This window comes from Phyllostomus discolor, chromosome 1 (assembly GCF_004126475.2).
Source record: "Phyllostomus discolor isolate MPI-MPIP mPhyDis1 chromosome 1, mPhyDis1.pri.v3, whole genome shotgun sequence".
Taxonomy (NCBI): domain Eukaryota; kingdom Metazoa; phylum Chordata; class Mammalia; order Chiroptera; family Phyllostomidae; genus Phyllostomus; species Phyllostomus discolor.
The window spans coordinates 24,330,636-24,345,657 of record NC_040903.2 but is presented as its reverse complement, the minus strand read 5'-3'; the positions used below and the strand labels follow the sequence as shown (position 1 = coordinate 24,345,657).

The 15,022-nt window shown below is 40.8% G+C and overlaps 1 protein-coding gene across 3 annotated transcripts in view; it reads left to right on the top strand.

Annotated features, from left to right (window-relative positions):
- Positions 1-1,883: 1,883 nt before the first annotated feature.
- The window catches only part of PDS5A (PDS5 cohesin associated factor A), a 119,767-nt gene continuing 106,628 nt past the window's right edge, over positions 1,884-15,022 (top strand). The window contains exons 1-2 of one of the 3 annotated variants that reach the window (XM_028507080.1): positions 1,884-2,011; positions 2,875-3,055. In XM_028507080.1, the coding sequence (XP_028362881.1) occupies positions 2,915-3,055 (141 nt within the window). In that variant the 5' untranslated portion in view covers positions 1,884-2,011; positions 2,875-2,914. Of the gene's footprint in view, positions 2,012-2,110; positions 2,128-2,201; positions 2,221-2,874; positions 3,056-15,022 lie in introns of those variants that run through there. The other 2 variants (XM_036019899.1, XM_028507081.2) reach the window with 2 other exon arrangements.

The following is a 15,022-nucleotide window of genomic DNA, read 5'->3' as shown; positions in this document are numbered from 1 at the left end:
AATATTAACTAAGTTGTATAAAATGAAAATTTGTGGGCATATACAAAACTCCTTTTAATAATAGGTAAATGAAAATCATCACCCTTTATTAGCACCACACTCTAACCAGCTGAGCTAATCAGCCACCCAGCAAAAGTGTCACTCTTTAGTTACTTAAATAACATTTGAGAAACACAGTGTGAGAGACAGCCTAAAAACAGAGTAGGTTTGGGGCATTTTAATAGTTTGGATAAAGACAATCTTGAATGGATCCTGCCAACCAGTCTAAATACCCAAGAATAAAGCATAGGCCCTTAGGCAGAATTCTAGCAAATCAGCAACTGTGGCACTGTTAGATTCCAAGATAACTGGGATCTGTCTTGTGTGACACCCAAAAAATCAATTCAGTGACAGCAAGTACCTTTAATATTTTTAAAATCAAGTAAATTATGTGAAAAAAACCCAATGGGTATCTATCAAGAATAATTTAAATGAATAATTGCATATCATTTTAAACTATGGCCTTTGTCAGTTTCAAGAGGCTGAAGGCTATTTCATATTACTTCCTTTTTTTAAGTCCATTTTTAAAAAATTATGTATGTGTTTCTAAGGTTCATTTGCTCAACTTTTTACATTAAATTGCTCAAACCCTCTGCCCTGGGTTTTCCTCTGGATGAAAGAAAAAGTTACTCTTTGGTATATTTATAATATACCAAATGTATTTGGTACATTTTTAAAAAATGAGTTCTTCCATCCCCTGGCCAGTGTGGCTGTTAGTCGGTTGGAGTGTCCTCCTGTAAACCAAAGGTGGCAGGTGGGATTCTCTGTCAGGGTACATGCCAGGGGTCTGTTCCAGTTAGGGGTGCCTGCGAGAGGCAACAGATCGACGTTTCTCTCCCTTTCTAAAATCAATAAGCATGTCCTCCACTGAAGATGAAAAAAAAAGTTCTTCCATATTTACAAGAACCGTCTAGCTAATTTTTAAACGTACTTATTTCTGGGTTCCACGGTTTGGGAGTGGAGTCCAGGAACTCACGTTTCGGATCCTTCTTTGCGAACCACTCAGCACTGTTATTTTTATATTTTACAGCTCTCAAAATATTAAGTTTAGAAATCTAAAGAGGAGAAGGCTAACTCTGATGATTGTCAGAAGGTACAAGAATGAGTAGCCCACGTTGTGCCATGTTACACAACTTTCCCTTAGTTTGCAGGTCTTCTGTCCCTAGGGAGGAAATCAGTTCATTTTCATCGAGTAATTAACCATCTTTCAACAAGTTCTGCCCACGTCCGTCAGGATGACCCCCAAAAGTCACGAACTGATTTCTGCAACATAAGTTAAAGCTCTGCTCCTCCTGCCTGCTCTCCCAGCGCCGCAGGCACCGGGTTCGCTTCCCGCCACCGGGGCTCCTCCTCTGCTCGTCGTTTGGGTCCCGGCTTCCCCAGGGCGCTCCGCGCGGCAGGTCTTGGCGCCAACCGGGTGGCGGCGCTGTCCGTCCCACGCGCGGCAGGCACGGGCCCGAGGGAGGCGGAGGCACGGCCGGCGGAGGAAGGGGTGGGAGCGAGGCGCGCGCCCTGCTCTCGCGTGCTCTCGCGCCGCTCGCGTGACGGGCCGGTGTGTGTGCGAGGCGTCGGCTCCAGGGGACACGGGTCGCCGGGTGCGCGCCGCTGAGAGGGGCGTCCGGGTCCGGGTCGGCGGACCCGGCCGGCGCGAGGGGCGGACGGGCGGGCCGCGGGGGTCCCTGGCGGACCCGGGCGCACACGGTCCCGGAGGAGCCTTCTCCGAGGCTGCTCTTCCTCGGCCAGACGGAGAGCGGCAGTGTCTCCCCTCCCAGCGCACACTCGCCCCGCGTCTCCCCCCGCGGCGGCCGCTCCTCTTCGGCTCCGCCAGCCCAAGCGCCGCTTCGGGGCGGGCGGCGGCGGCGGCGGGACCCACGAAGCTGCTTTGTGTGCAGCCCGGCGAGGGGCGGCGGCGCAACCACCTGACAGAGGCCCGGGCGCTCGATGCACCTTCCGCCCGCATGAGGAGGAGGAGGTAAAGGCGGCGGCGGCTCGGCTCCCGCCCTTGGCTGGTGAAGGGAGGGGACGGAAGGGGCGATCGGGGGGTGGGGGCGCGGGACCGAGGCCCGGCGGGGCTGCCTGGAGGTGCTGGTAAGGCCTCGGCGGCGCGGGACGGCGCCTGGCGGCCGGGGGCGACAGAGCCGCTGGGGTCCCTTAGCCGAAGTTGAAGGAACAAAATGTGAAGTGCAGAGCCGCGTCAGCCGCTTCCTTGCGTGGGGCTTGGGGTGGAGGGCGGCTTGTTTTCCGCTCCCGCGGGGGTGGGGAAGCGGGACAGGGGAGAGGCGGGAGCGTGGCGGGGACGCCGGAGGTCCCAAAGCCGGGCCTGGCAAGGGCGTTCGTTCCCGGGAGCCGCTGCTGCGTGTGGGTCTGGTCTGGCCCCTAGTTTTGCGGCCTAAGCCGAACCCTATAGGCCTCGCGTCTCCTTTCCCGAAGGGGACCAGCCGTACGGGGACTCGGCGCTCCTCTCCGATGGAGCCGGGGCCTTGGGGGCCATGCCGGACTCCCGAGGCCGCCAAACTTCGGACCTCGGTGCTTGGGGATGGGTTTCATTGTGAAAGGCGGAATGGGAAACTCCTGGCGCTGCTCCGCGCTTCCCGCGGCCGCAGCGGCTGTGCCGGAGAGCCGCCCCGTGGGCCTGGGGCTGGCGGGGCCGCGTGGGTGGGGGCGGCGGGGCGGCCGCCAGGGTCCGAGCCCGGGGAAGCAGCGGGTGGCGAGGCTGCTGTCCGGTCCCCGGCCTCCCGGGAGATAGGGCCCTGAGCAGATTAGAGATTTTTGAAATGAAAAAAGAGGTTACAAAGTCGCCCCTTTCCCGCTGAACTTTTGTTTTCTGACCGATAGAGGCCGGTAGAGGACTGTGAAAGAAAAGTTGTCCCCCAGGATGGACTTCTCCACCGCGCAGCCCAAGTCTGCCACTGCCCTATGTGGCGTCGGGAGTGCAGACGGGAAGATTGCTTACCCTCCGGGGGTGAAGGAGATCACCGACAAGATCACCACCGACGAGATGATCAAACGACTGAAGGTAAGCGGGTGGACAGACTGCCCCCAATTCAGAGCGGCGGGGTAGGAAGTGCTCTCTCCTGTGTGCCAGGGCTCTCCTAGGCGGGGCTGCAGAGCCTCTCCTACCAGGCTTTTTAAAGATAGCTTATCGCCTTACCGCCTTCCCCTTTAGTCCATCTGAAGGGTATTGTTCTATTTTGGCTGTATCTTTGAATAATAAGTTCTGGGGGGAGACGCAACCATTATGGGAAATGAAAAGGAGTGCTTGTGTGTTTGTTTAATCTTGTTTTTTTAAGCATAAGAATTCAACGTTTAAAGTTTTTTTTCTAGAAGTATTTATGAGCATATTGTTCAAAGTAGTTTACAATCTTAAATGTAGGTAATAAGTCTAAGAAGTCCTATTTTCGTCAGCTTCTGGAGAGACTTGATTTAAGTACAAAAGTATTTTTAAAAAGTGTCATAATTTTAAAATATCCACAAATTTAAATGTGTATATAGTATGGTTAAACTTTGATAGAAAGTACTGACTTTTCAAAATTCAGGCTTGAAGTAAGGCAATATTTTAGTTTCACATGTTCAAAGGGTTGTAAGAAAGAGTATTATGGCTCCTTTTTTAGAGAATCAGCTGAGTAGGTATTTAGTTTAAACATGGTGGCCCTAATGTCAGGATTGGAAGGTTCAGCTCTACCATTGGTCAGTTTTTTGCTGTGTTGCATGGGCGTAGATTGTGGCCACAGCCTTGCAAAACAAATTCTCCTCTTAAGGGATCAACTTGATGCGGTGGTTCTCAGCCAGGGCATTTTTGACCCCTCAGAGGACATTTGCCAATGCTGAAGATATTTTGTTGTCAGAACTGACTCAACCAGAGTAGGGAATCCAGCTAGGAAACTGTTGATAGTAGTCTAGATGAAAGGTGTTAAAATCTTGAAGTAGGGCTGTGGTAGTGGGAATAAAGAGGTAAGGAGTGATCCAAGAGATTCAAAGTTTAGAATCGTGCTTGGTGGGAGGCTAGGAAAGATACAGTGTTGACAATTGTTTCTACCTTGGTGAAATGTATTTTTTGGGAGTGATCTTGCCCCTTTGTTCTTAGAGCTTGGTATAATGCCTAGGAAATGTTTACAATGTTGTGAGTGCTTAATGAATGAAGGATTCTTTTTAAAAATTTTTTAATTGATTTGAGAGAGAGAGAGAGAAACATCTATTTGTTGTTACACTTATTTATATATTTATTGGCTGATTCTTGTATATGCCCTCACTGGGGATCAAACCTGCCATCTTGGCTATTGGGAGGACACTTTAAGTACCAGGCCAGGGCCTATTTGAAGTATTCCTGTAGTTTAATGTTTAAAATCTAATTATTTGTTGTCCCTTGAAGGTACACAATACCTCTCATTAAAATAAATCTTGATACTAAAGATTATACAAGAATGAGGTGCTTAATTGATGTTTCTTAAGGTTATATTGAGTGTTTTAGGATGCTGAAAAATTATAGAATATAATACTGTTAAGTAAAAATTTTATGAATCTTTTTTATTGCATTCATATGAAGAATATTAAAACTTGAATTCTAACGATGGATAATCTGGCTTAAAAGGTTATGACTATATATACATTTCCACTTGAAAATAGATCAAATGTCAGAAATACTGTGAACCAAGTCTAGAATGAGCATTGGATTAGAATATTATGAGTTCTCTTGGAAGTTAGATTGACCTGTGTATTAATCACTTTTAATGTCCTATGCTAAAATTTTGCTTTTCTGATGAGTTTTTAATATTTTGCCTTCTGTCTTTCTAAGTCTATTTTGGCAGTAGCAGTTTGACTTTTTAGGAATCTTTGTTTAGTTAAAGTATTACTGTCTCATTTGAAGTGTAGCTTTTTAAATAATATTTAACTGTTTTTGATAATTTGTATTTTAGATCCTTAGGTAGATTTTATTCAACGATTTATTATTATTGTAACATAGCAACAATGTTCAAATGCTGTGTAAATACAGCGAGGGCTTAAAGGCAAGTAAAATGTTGGTCAGTGGAATTCAGAGATATTTGTCTAATTCTATTCAGTTTAAAGAACAGAACAAGCATTTCTACAGTGAAAACATAGTTTTAGAGTTAAAAGGCTCTTAAGAGAAATTCTGAGACTCCCCCTATTTACAAATGACAAAAGTTAGTACCAAACTGGCCATAACATTTAACAAGATCAGTCATAGGGTTAGTGGCAGAACCAGAACAATAGCATCATATTTATTTTTACTCTTATAGCTGCCTTCATCTAAGAAGTAGAGCTAAGAGGTTGTGGTTTTTACTATGCAATTGAAAACAGTAAATGAAAAGGAAAGGGAATCAATGAGAGTTATTTGGTCTTTTGCAGGGAGATATAGGACAGCAGTTGTTTTTTTTTTTTTTTTTAAGGGTGAGGGAGAGAGAGACAAACATTGATTTGTTGTTCCACTTATTTATGCATTCTTTGGTTGGTTCTTGTATATTCCCTGACTGGTGATTGAACCCGCAACATTGGCATGCCAAGATGACACTCTAACCAATTGGGTTACCCAGCAAAGCCTAGGACAGCATTTTTTTTTAACATTAGAGAAAATTATTGTGATGCTTTGAAGCTTCCTTGAAAATAATTCTTAAAGTATGTCTCTGAAGAGCTTTTCATATATTAGAAGATTTGATTTCTAAGGAACTAAATATTTTTTATGTCCAATCACACTGGTCTTCTGTCAGTTCCTTGAATATGCTGTTTATTTCTGCCTAGAAGGATTCTACATTATGTAGGCCATACATATCATTCTTGTCAATTCATTTGTTCTTCTTAAGGGAAGTCTCATATATGTACTCATAACTCTATTATGAGTATATATATAATATATTATCTGTTGTATTCTCTATTATATATTCTTTTAACTCCTGCTTATCACTTATTATAGTTGTGATATTACACTTGTGCATGTTTATTTGGTTTGTCTCCCCAACTTCCCTGTAAGCTTTGTGAATACAGGTACCATATGTATTTAGTTTTGCATCTTCCCAGGGCCAAGTTTAATGCCTGGCACATAATTGGGTGTTCAACAAATATTAGTTGAATGAACAAATAAATACTTGGAATTAATATTGGGTTAGAGAAATATTTTTATTTTTGAAAGTGAAAGGTAATTTGAAAATATTTTGAATTATTGAGTTGGCCAAAAAGTTTCTTTTTCTTTTCCATAAGATGTCTTTATTAGTGCTTAGCTATCTTAACCTCATGTGAAACAATTTTGTTAGATTGTATTTTGATAGCTGTCATATCAGTATCATTTAATAAACTTATCAAAATTGGTGAATACTTAGCCATTTTAATATTGAAAGTGGAAGAAAATATGCAATATTTTCAGCATATTATGCTTTATTATTTCAAGAAAGGTTAAAAATGCAACTGAAATGAAAAAAAAAAGATTTGTGCAGTGTATGTGCTGTGACTGTTAAAGCATGTCAAAAGTGCTTTGTGAGGTTTATGCTGGAGATTTCTCACTAGACAATGTTCCATGGTCAGGTAGACCAGTTGAAGTTGATAGTGATCAAATCAAGACATTGATTGAGAACAAACAGTGTTATACCTACCATGTGGGAGATAGCCAACATATTCAAAATATCCAAATCAATAAAATTACTGGTGAAAATGAAAAAATGTGTTTTTTATCATATGGAAAAAATTAACTTTTTGGCCAACCCAATGCAACTAAGTACCTTATCTATATATCAGAGATGGTAAGATACATATTTTGAGTTTTAGAACTAAAAGGTAGCTTAGAGTTTATTTGGTTTTGCTCTAATTTTCCAGATGAAGAAACAGTCCAAGAGGTTGTAACCAACCCTGGTCACATAAAGCTGAAAATTGTAACTAACAGTTTTGTTACACAGATAAGTTACAATTATGAATTGATTGACAGAAATATTAAAAGCTGTATTAAGTTAGTTGGCTGTTTTGGAAGGACAGCAGACAATTTGCTACCAATGTTAACAGAAAGCATGAAGGTCTGTAGTTCACAAATAGCCTTCCTTCTGTGTAGTTAAAGGTTCTGAAACTAATGCAGAGGTCATGTCTGATGTGTTTTATAACACGTTCAAAATACACCTATGAACAGTGTTCTATGAAGTTCCATTATGTGATTCTGCCCACAGTTGATTATACAGTCTCTCTCTGATCATGTATTACTACAGAACCGTGTGCCAAACGCATTTTTTTATTCCTTTCTTGCTGTTTTGGAACTGATAGACCCTTGATAAGCCTTGGTTTTTAAAGGGCAGGGTAAAATCTATTTCTGATACCTGTTTCTTATTACCTGGTCTCAGAGTTCTCTGGCCACAATTCCATACCCAAATCAGCCATATTTATTATGTCACAGAATCAAATAGAAATAATTACTACCTTGGAGCTAAGAATTAAGAAAAATGAAATAATAGGGTTTTATTGTTCTGAAAATATCCTCCATTTTTCTCCTATCAGGTATTACTTCTGTGGTTGGTTGGTTGTTCTTTTTGTTTGTTTGTTTGTTTGTTTGTTTCATTTGTCTGTAACCCTTCTCTTTGTGTCAACCATTCTCCCTCTTCCCCACAGTCTCACTTCTGCTTTCTATAGCCTGGCCTGGCCTGTTTGATAGTTTAGTAGAAATTAGGATATGGTGGGCTTAGTTTAATGTAGGCCATCCCCCTTTTCTCATCAAACCTAGGTTTGGGAGGGGGAGGAATAGATGAGGGGCAGGAAGGCCATAAATTCTTTTCCTTTTCTTTCTTCCAGGTGAACCCCAGAAATACTTAGTTTGGTTGTAATTTTTTTTACCTCCACAAATGATTTTAATTTATCTCTAATTGCCACATAGTATGTTAATTTTACATAAAATCCAGTATGTAATTTCAACTCTAAATTCTGCTCATGTATTTTAATATTTGTATTCATATAGAAGATTCTGCTAAGAATTAAAAAATTAAGTGGAGAGGCAAAATTTCTTAAAATCAAGCCCAACATAAAACCAGTATGTGTTGGTGAAATAATACTTAGTACAGCACAGTTTTTATTTTAGACTTGATTTGTATAGAACTATTCTGTTTTTCAGTTTCTCTGTGACAAACTACCCCAAATCATATGGTTTAAAACAGCAACTTTTTTGTGATATATATACATATATATACACAGATACATAGTATATGCATATATGTATCTGTGTGTATATATCTCATAAAATTTACCATTCTAATAATTTTTAAGTGTGCAGTCTGTGGATTCACAATGTTGTACAAGCATCACCACTATCCACCCCAGAACTTTTTCATGTTCCCAACTGAAACTTTGGATCCATTAACAATAACTCTCTATTCTACCCTTCCCCCAGCCCAGGCAACCACCATTCTACTTTTAGTCTTTATGAATTTTACTACTCTGTAAGTGGCATCATACAATATTTGTCCTCTTGTGGCTGGCTTTTTTCACTTAGCACAATGTCTTCAAGTTTCCTTCGTATTGTAGTATGTGGCAGAATTTACTTTTTAAGGCTGAATAATATTCCATTGTATGTATATAACATCTTTTGTTTATTCATTCATCTGTCAGTGGACACTTGGGTTGCTTCTACCTTTTGGCTGCTGTGAGCAACTTTTCTTATTATCTTGCAATTTTGTGGATTAGAAATTCAGGCAGGGCTAGGCTTGATTATTCCTCTGCCCCACATTGCTTACTGGGCTCATTCAGTGGTATTCAGTTGGTTACTGGACTGGTCTATAAGATCCATACTGGCTTCCCTCAAATACTTGGTGCCTTGGTAGGAACAGCTAATAGGCTGGACTCGGCTGGGCCCTTTTTCCTGTGTGTGTCATAGTCTTAGGGCTTCTTCACTTCGTCTTTCCAGCAGGGTTGTTAGACTCAAGGCTCCAAGACAATATGGAGGAACTTGCCGGTACTTTTAAAGGCTTGATTCAGAATCAGCAGTGTCATTTCTAACTTACTCTAGTAGTTAAATAGTTACAACCCAGTTCACATTCAAGGAGAGAAAATTTATCCCTACTTCTCAATGGAAGGGGTAAGGAAGAATTTGCAGCCATCTCTAATCTACCACAAGAGCTCTGATGCCAAGTCAAAGTGTATCAGCTACAATTTGTAGTATATTTATCAATTTGAAAAAACATTTGATCTCAAAAACAACAGTATGTATTTGCATCTAACTAGCTAGATGTGTAAAATTTATTTTAAAAACTATTAAAAATTTCTAGAAATTTTTAATGTGCTAATTAGAAAAAATTGTCGGGGAGGCTTGTGATTTGATCCTAGAAATGTTTCTTATATTATTTGAATTTTTACTGGATAGTATTACTGGCTGATTATAATGATGATTTTTCTGTCCTCTCCTTTTATTTATTTTTTTAGTATCAACTTTATTTTTTTTTTGAGACATATGACATCTCTAGAAAAATTGGAAAAAATTGTGCTTTTGAAACTCATGTCCTTTTCCTCAGACATTTGTGACCTTGACTTGCTCTTGTGTTTCTATGCACACAGACACACACAATGTGCTTTTTTGTTTAAGAGTCACTTGAAGACATGACATTCTACCACAGAAGGCTTTGGCATTCTTCTTAGAACAAGGACATTCACCCACTTTATCATACTTGTTATCACATTCAAGAAATTTAACATTGATAGTGATATCTATTATCCTGTCCATAATAAAATTCTCCCAGTTGCCTTAAAAAAAGTTGGGTTGCAGCATAGTATCACATGCTTTTATCATGTCTCTTTATTCTTTTTAATCTAGAAAGTTCTCTCATGGTTTGGGGGGGGTATAGAGAGTTTGTTCCTTTGAAGCATTTGTCTTTATAGAGTTCCATAATCTATTTTTGTCTCATTTTCTCATACTTAGAGTCAAGTTGAACTTTTTTTTTTTTTTTTTTTTTTGGCAAACATACTATGCAAGTGGTCTTGTATAATTAGTTCCCTCTATTACATCAGGAGGATGTAATATATTTTGTCTCATTGGTTATGCTAAGTTTGATCACTTGGTTAGAGACGGTCATTACTCTCCATTGTAAAGGTACCTTTCCCTCCTTTGTAATTAGTAATATTTAAGGTGATAATTTGTAAAAATCATTTATTTTTCAACAATTCTTACTTAACCATTTTACCATCCACTTTGATGATCACAAAATCTTGGCTCTGTGTATTCTATCATTCCTTCTACATGTATTAGCTGCCATTCTGTGAAGAACAGCCTACCCCCTGCCCTCATTTAAAAAAAAAATTTACTCATGGATTCTTTATTCAATGCACTATAAATCCACTACTCTCTGTTTCTTTGAGAGTCAATTGGGTGTCTTTTGAAACTTCTTGTGTCTTTTTGATAGGTCTTTCAGAGTCTTTGAGCATTTCTTTGTTTTCTGGTACAAGATGTTCACCTTGTGCTTCTCTGCCCCAGATTTGGATAGGTCATGTTCTCCAAAGAGCCCTGTTTCCATTTTAGTAGGGAATGGTATTTATAAACCAGATCTGAGCTTGGGCATTATGTTCACATTGTTACTAGGATATGACTTCTTTAGGCCCTTTCTTTTTTCTTTTCTTAAATACTTCTTTATTTAAATCACTTTATTTACAGATGTTTGGGCTCCAAAACAATAAAAATATTTAAAAGTAACTCCTTCAGTAAGTTTTAACTAAAAGTAGCACGTGATTTGACCGAAACAATGTTGCTATTATATATTTTTTAAGTTATTTTATTGATTATGCTATTACAGTTTTCCTATTTTTTCTCCCCATTATTCCCCTCTGCCTTGCACACTCCCTCCCACCAGCATTCCTCCCAACCTTAGTTCATGTCCATGAGTCATAAATATAAGCTTGCTGTGGATCCCGGCTCCTGGGGTCTGTGGCGTTATGGATTAGACAAATTCACCTGGACTACTGAGTCCTCTGGAGGAAAAGGGACAGCGCGGCTTCTCTCTCAAGAGAAGAAAAAGGCTTGGAGGGCCTTGGCCACTCTCTCAAGAGGAGAGCACCTGGATCCTTGCCTTGACAGGCTTTTATTGGGTTCAATTTGCACAGGAATAAAGGGTGTTTACTTAAAGCTCATCAATCATTGTCAGCCAGAAATGATTAAACAATAGGTAACATTCAAAGAACTCTGAGGGCTTATTCTGAGTCGGGGTCAGAATAAGTTAAATGGCCATAAAACTTTGGGGGACAAACTCACTTCCTGCTTGGACCCTTATCATTTAAATTGAGGGTATTACCAAAGTAGGTTTCATAGGATTTTATGCAGTCTTTCTCAGGCCTGATCACCCTAGGGAACCTGTCCTTTTCAGCACAGGGCCACATGATCCTCCAGCATTGTTTTAGTCTTAAGGGATTATTTCAGGCTTAAGTGAGACTTCTTGCAGACAGAATGAGGACTCAGGCTATGTCAAAGCCAAGGGGCAAGAGTCCATCACCCCCTTTTTCTGTAGTCCCCGAAGTCCTTCCCTGAGTGCCCCTTCACAACCATGCCTGTCTTAGGTCGTCCCTCTTTTGAGGAATCTTACCCATCATTGGCTAACCAGTCATCCACCTGGGGCCAAGCAGGGTGAACAGAAAGGGGGCAGAGGTGGTGCCCCTACAAGGAAGATAAGCTTTGTCTCCTAAGTGGCTTATGGTCCCAAGATCCTTTACTCAGCCTTAGCCATGGGGGATTACAGCTTCTGAAACCAGGCAGGGCAGTTCACAACGTAAGTTCTTTGGCTTCTCCATTTCCCAGGCTATTCCTAACCTCCCCCTGTCTATTATGTACCTACCAATTATGCTTCTTATTCCCTGTGCCTTTTCCCCAATTCTCCCCCTCCCCCCTCCCCACTGATAACCCTCCATGTGATCTCCATTTCTGTGGTTCTGTTCCTGTTCTAGTTGTTTGATTAGTTTGCTTTTGGTTTTTTTGAGGGGGGGGGGTTAGGTTAAGTAATTGATAGTTGTGAGTTTGTGTTATTTTAATATCCATCTTTTTCTTAGATCTAAGGTTTTTTTTAACATTTCATACAACAAGGGCTTTAACTTGACCTTATCAGGGAAGCACTTTATGCCCTTCCATTCTAAATAATAGCTTTGCTGGATAGAGCAAGCTTGGATATAGAACCTTGCCTTTCATAACTTTGAATACTTTGTTACAGCCCCTTCTTGCTTGCAAGGTTTCTTTCGAGAAATCAGCTGAAAGTCTTATGGGAACTCCTTTGTAGGTAACTCTCTCCTTTTCTCTTGCTGCTTTTAAGATTCTCTCCTTGTTGATAATCTTGGCTAATGTAATTATGATATGCCTTGGTGTGTGCTTCCTTGGGTCCAATTTCTTTGGGACTCTCTGAGCTTCCTGGACTTCCTGGAAGTGTATGTCCTTTGCCAGGTTGGGGAAGTTCTTCTGCATTATTTTTTCAAATAAGTTTTTGATTTCTTGCTCTTCCTTTTCTCCTCTGGCATCCCTATGATTCAGGTATTGGAACGTTTAAAGTTGTCCCAGAGGTCCCTAAGCCTCTCCTCATTTTTTTGAATTCTTGTTTCTTCATTCTGTTCTGGTTGAATGTTTATTTCTTCCTTCTGGTCCACACTGTTTATTTGAGTCCTGGTTTCCTTCCCATCACTGTTGGTTCCCTGTATATTTTCTTTTATTTCACTTTGTATAGCCTAACTTTCTCCTCTATTTTGTGACCATACTTAACCTTTTGTGTGAGCATCCTGATTACCATTGTTTTGAACTCTGCATCTGATAGGTTGGCTCTCTCTTCATTGGTTAGTTCTGTTTTTGGAGCACTGATCTGTTCTTTCATTTGGACCAATTTCTTTATCTCAGTGTACCTGTTATGTTGTAAGGGTCAGAGCCTTAGGTATTGGCCAGGGCGCAGCAACCCATGTACCTGCATTTTGGTGCTGTATATGGGGGAGGTATCCTAGAAGGAACAATGCTGATTGCTTGGCTCTCCTGGCTTTCAGTCACTTCTCCCTCTACTCACAAGCAAAGTGGGCCCTTCTGGTGCTAATTTCCAGGTGGGTGGGTTTGTGCATGTTCTGGGACCCTGTGGGTCTCTCCAACAGACTTTCCTTTAAGGCTGGGAGTTTGTCCGCCACTACACCCCCCACCAGTTTTTACAGCCAGAGGTTTTGAGGCTTTCTTTTCTCACTCTGGAACCCTGGGTTGTGTGGTCTGTCTCCCTCTCAAGTTGTTCCTCCTGGTTTATCTGCATGCAAATGTGGGACCACCAGCCACTGCCTCACCTTCCCAGTCCTCAAGCTGCAGCCTTGCTGTCCATCCTTCCACCCCAGCTGCCCATCTCCACACCCCCTACCATTCTGGGTGAATGTTTATTCTTTAACTCCTTGGTTGTCAGACTTTCATACAAATTTGATTTTCTGGCAGTTTTGGTTTTTTGTTTTTGAACTTATTGTTGTCGTCCTTTTGGTTGTGAAAGGAGGCAAACTGTATCTACCTATGCCTCCATCTTGGCTGGAAGTCATGGTCTTTATGCACTTTCCTAATACAGAACTAGAAAATGTATATATATATATATATATATATATATATATATACACTTTAAATCATGAGTTCAGTTTGCCTTCCTTCAGTTGAAATCTAGCACCACAAAGTGTATTCTAAACTTCCTCCATTCCATATTTGTATCATCCTTTTCTTACAATATAAACCTGTTTTTCCTTAGTTTGTTGAATTTATTTGTACTACCCTACTGTAAGTACAAAAAAAATTCAAAGCTACTATGCCAGTATCCCTTGCAAGATTTCTTTACAGTTCTTTCTGTCCCATAAAGTTATATAGAGTACTATCTTAATTACTTGAATTTAAATTCTTTTTTTAAGATTTTATTTATTTATTTATTTATTTTTAATATATTTATTGATTATGCTATTACAGTTGTCCCATTTCCTCCCTTCTCTCCCCTCCCCCCTGTCCCCCCTCCCACCCACATTTCCCCCCTTTAGTTCATGTCCATGTGTCATACTTGTGAGTTCTTTAGTTTCTACATTTCCCGTACTATTCTTGCCCTCCCCCTATCTATTTTCAACCTACATTCTATGCTACTTATTCTCTATATCTTTTCCCCCTCTCTCCTCCTCCCACCCCCCTGCTGCTAACCCTCCATGTGCCCTCCATTTCTGTGGTTCTGTTCCTGTTCTAATTGTTGACTTAGTTTCTATTGGTTTTGCTTTAGGTGTGGTTGTTAATATTTGTGAGTTTGCTGTCCTTTTACTATACATGTCTTTTCTTTATCTTCTTTTCTTAGATAAGTCCCTTTAGCATTTCATAAAATAAGGGCTTGGTGATGATGAACTCCTTTAACTTGACCTTATCTGAGAAGCACTTTATCTGCCCTTCCATTCTAAATGAGAGCTTTACTGGATAGAGCAATCTGGGATGTAGGTCCTTGTCTTTCATGACTTGGAATATTTCTTTCCAACCCCTTCTTGCCTGTAAGGTCTCTTTGGAGAAATCAGCTGACAGTCTGATGGGAACTCCTTTGTAGGTTACTGTCCCCTTATCTCTTGCTGCTTCTAGGATTCTCTCCTTCGTTTTTACCTTGGCTAATGTAATTATGATGTGCCTTGGTGTGTTTCTTCTTGGGTCCAACTTCTTTGGGGCTCTCTGAGCTTCTTGGATTTCTTGGAAGACTGTTCCCTTTGCCAGATTGGGGAAGTTCTCCTTTATTATTTGTTCAAATACGTGCTCAATCTGTTGCTTTTCCCCTTCCGATTCTGGTACCCCTATAATTCGGATATTGGAACGTTTAAAGGTGTCTTGGATGCTCTTAATCTTTTCCTCAATTTTTTGAATTCTTATTTCATCATGCTTTCCTGCTTGGTTGATTCTATCTTCCTTCTGGTCCACTGTATTGTTTTGAGACTCATATTCCTTCCTTTCACTATTGGCTCTCCTCCGTGTGTCTTCCTGCATCACTTTTATGGTAATCTGCATTCTTTCATCTAAATTTCGTCC